Source organism: Pterocles gutturalis, unplaced genomic scaffold (assembly GCF_000699245.1).
Source record: "Pterocles gutturalis isolate BGI_N339 unplaced genomic scaffold, ASM69924v1 scaffold23918, whole genome shotgun sequence".
Lineage (NCBI taxonomy): Eukaryota > Metazoa > Chordata > Aves > Pterocliformes > Pteroclidae > Pterocles > Pterocles gutturalis.
The window spans coordinates 5,522-7,900 of record NW_010126251.1 but is presented as its reverse complement, the minus strand read 5'-3'; the positions used below and the strand labels follow the sequence as shown (position 1 = coordinate 7,900).

General features: G+C 44.1%; 1 protein-coding gene across 1 annotated transcript in view; it reads left to right on the top strand.

Annotated features, from left to right (window-relative positions):
- Positions 1–498: 498 nt before the first annotated feature.
- DIABLO (diablo, IAP-binding mitochondrial protein) overlaps positions 499–2,379 on the top strand; it is a gene marked incomplete at its 5' end in the record, with an annotated part of 2,487 nt that continues 606 nt past the window's right edge. Inside the window, 4 exon segments of the mRNA XM_010078921.1 lie at positions 499–619; positions 958–1,089; positions 1,795–1,905; positions 2,059–2,155. Of these exon segments, the coding sequence (XP_010077223.1) occupies positions 499–619; positions 958–1,089; positions 1,795–1,905; positions 2,059–2,155 (461 nt within the window).

The window sequence follows — 2,379 nt, the reverse complement described above, 5'->3', positions numbered from 1 at the left end:
CTCCTAACTGAGTGTTGCTGGTTTCCTGCTCGAGTATTTCAGGGATAGCTCCGACCCCACAGACACTTGCACAACACTGGCTGTAAATAAAAGTGACTGGATGAGGCCCCAGGAGGCACTGGACTGCAGCGAGCTATTACCCGTCCTATGGCTCACCTGCATGAACCATCTGCCACTCTTAAGCATGCTTTTAATTTGCTTTTCAATATTATTAAATATTAGTAGCGTGTTGGTACCAGAGAAGGTACCTATCCTCTCTCAAAGGATTAATAATGCACTAGTTACTGTGCTTGTCTTCTTTTTTTGCACTTATAATTATGTAATGTAACAGAATTTAAAACAAACTTACTCCTTCACTATTATGCAGCTGCATTACAGAGGCTTGGTAGAGACTAGGTCACCCAGAACAGCTTCTAGGTGTTCTTTTCCTCTTTGATACCTATTTGCCACCACAGGCTGGTTATTTCTTGCGCTTAACTTTGTTTCTTGCATTTCCAGGCAAAGCTTCCCTGTCCTGGCCAGTATTAGGAGACGCTGCCTCCCAGGCGTGAGTGGACGATGGCACCAAGTGGTGGGCACAGGGCTGGGAGTGGCCTTGTGTGCCGTCCCCGTCGTGGAGGTAACGGATCAGCAGAGAGATACCTACAGCAGCACGCGCTCATCCGAAACTGTTTAATGTGCAAAGCCGCTTAGCATTTTACAAACTAGTGCTGACCTCTGGGGTTGCTTGTCAGGGCACGCAGATGTTTAAGCCTAACTACATGTTAAGGTAGAGAAATGAGAAGGACAATGTGTACCTTCAGTAACGCCTCGCAAAAACAGTTGCCTTGAAAAACAGCGAGAATGAGGCTGTCCGCCCTTGTAATTAACAGCGGTGCTTCTCCTTACCATTAGTTGTTATTAATAACCTACACAGGAAAGGCAGCGCAAAGACCATGCCAATGTCTTGTCTTTCAGAAGCAGGACTCGGTTTCTCTCAGTAATGATGCCTTGATTAAAAGAGCAGTTTCTCTGGTAACAGACAGTACTTCAACGCTCCTCTCCCAAACAACATACGCACTGATTGAGGCATTGACAGAGTATACAAAGGTAAGCTGAGAGACTGCACACTTCTAGCTAGTGCTGGAAATACTAAATCATTTGTCACTAACTGCACCGGTTAAACTGTACTTAAAACGGACTTCGGTTTTTAATGAGTTTTAGTGAAAGAGGTGTGGGGGTTTAAAGATGCCAGGTCCCTAGGAAACAGCGGGGTGGGGCTCACTGTTCTACTGTACCAAACATGGAAGTTATGTTTAGCTTTGTTAGACTGTTGCTTTTAGCTTGAACTTCAGCCAGAATGCCCCATGTTTCAGAACTGGGGCTGAAGAAACTCATAACAGTTACTGATACCTGCGTACTGAGTGAGTAGGATACGCCACCCTGTATCCTTAGGGATTTTATTTACCTTCTGTTCCCATTTCTAAGGCCATGAACTTGAGTTTCATCAGAAGAATGGAGTGAGCCATATTTAAGTCTGAAACAAGATACAGTTTAAATTTTATAAGTAAGTGCCAATTTGAGTAAAGTATTTGCATTACAGTTTACTTCCTCATTAGTGTGGCAAGTGTATAAAGAGATGCTGTCCACAGCACTGCTGGACGCAGACAGCAAACGCTGTCAGTGCCTCCAGAATTACAGTGAACTTAAGAGCAAAGCAATTCAGCAATTTTGCTAATTAACACCAGTTAACACTGAGACAACATCAGTGACGTACAGATTGTCACGTAACTGTGTGAAATGGTTCCTTTGCAGGCAGTTTATACACTGGTGTCTCTCTACAAGCAATACGCGAATCTTCTTGGGAAAATGAATTCAGAAGAGGTGGACGCAGTCTGGCAGGTGGTAATAGGAGCCAGAGTTGATGTAAGCAATCGTCTCCCTTCAGCCAGCAAGCTGTGTTTTAAAACTGCTCAGAAAGTTCTGGTCTGGCTTGCTCACCTTTTCACAAAGGCACTGTTTGGAGGAGCATTCAGATACTGTTACATCGAGCTAAGTAATACTTTGTTTTACTCCTAGATGACAACAAAACAGCAGTAATACCTAAAGCTGGAATCCAGCTGGATGACAGCGTTACGGCTTTCAGAGATGGCAGCAGAAGCTGCGTATCAGTCAGGTAAGCACAAGCAGAAATAGTGAGCGTTTCTCTCCCCTAGCACTTAGGCAGTATTTATTGAATGAGAATGGAGTTGAGAGAGACACAGAACATACATTCAGTTAACATACCAATTTACCAAAGCGATGAATGTACAGGACACCCTAACTCTGTAAGTGCCTGAAAAAGACACAGAATCTGGAGGAGTATGGGAGGAGAAGGGATTCTGAGTTCACCAGTGCCAC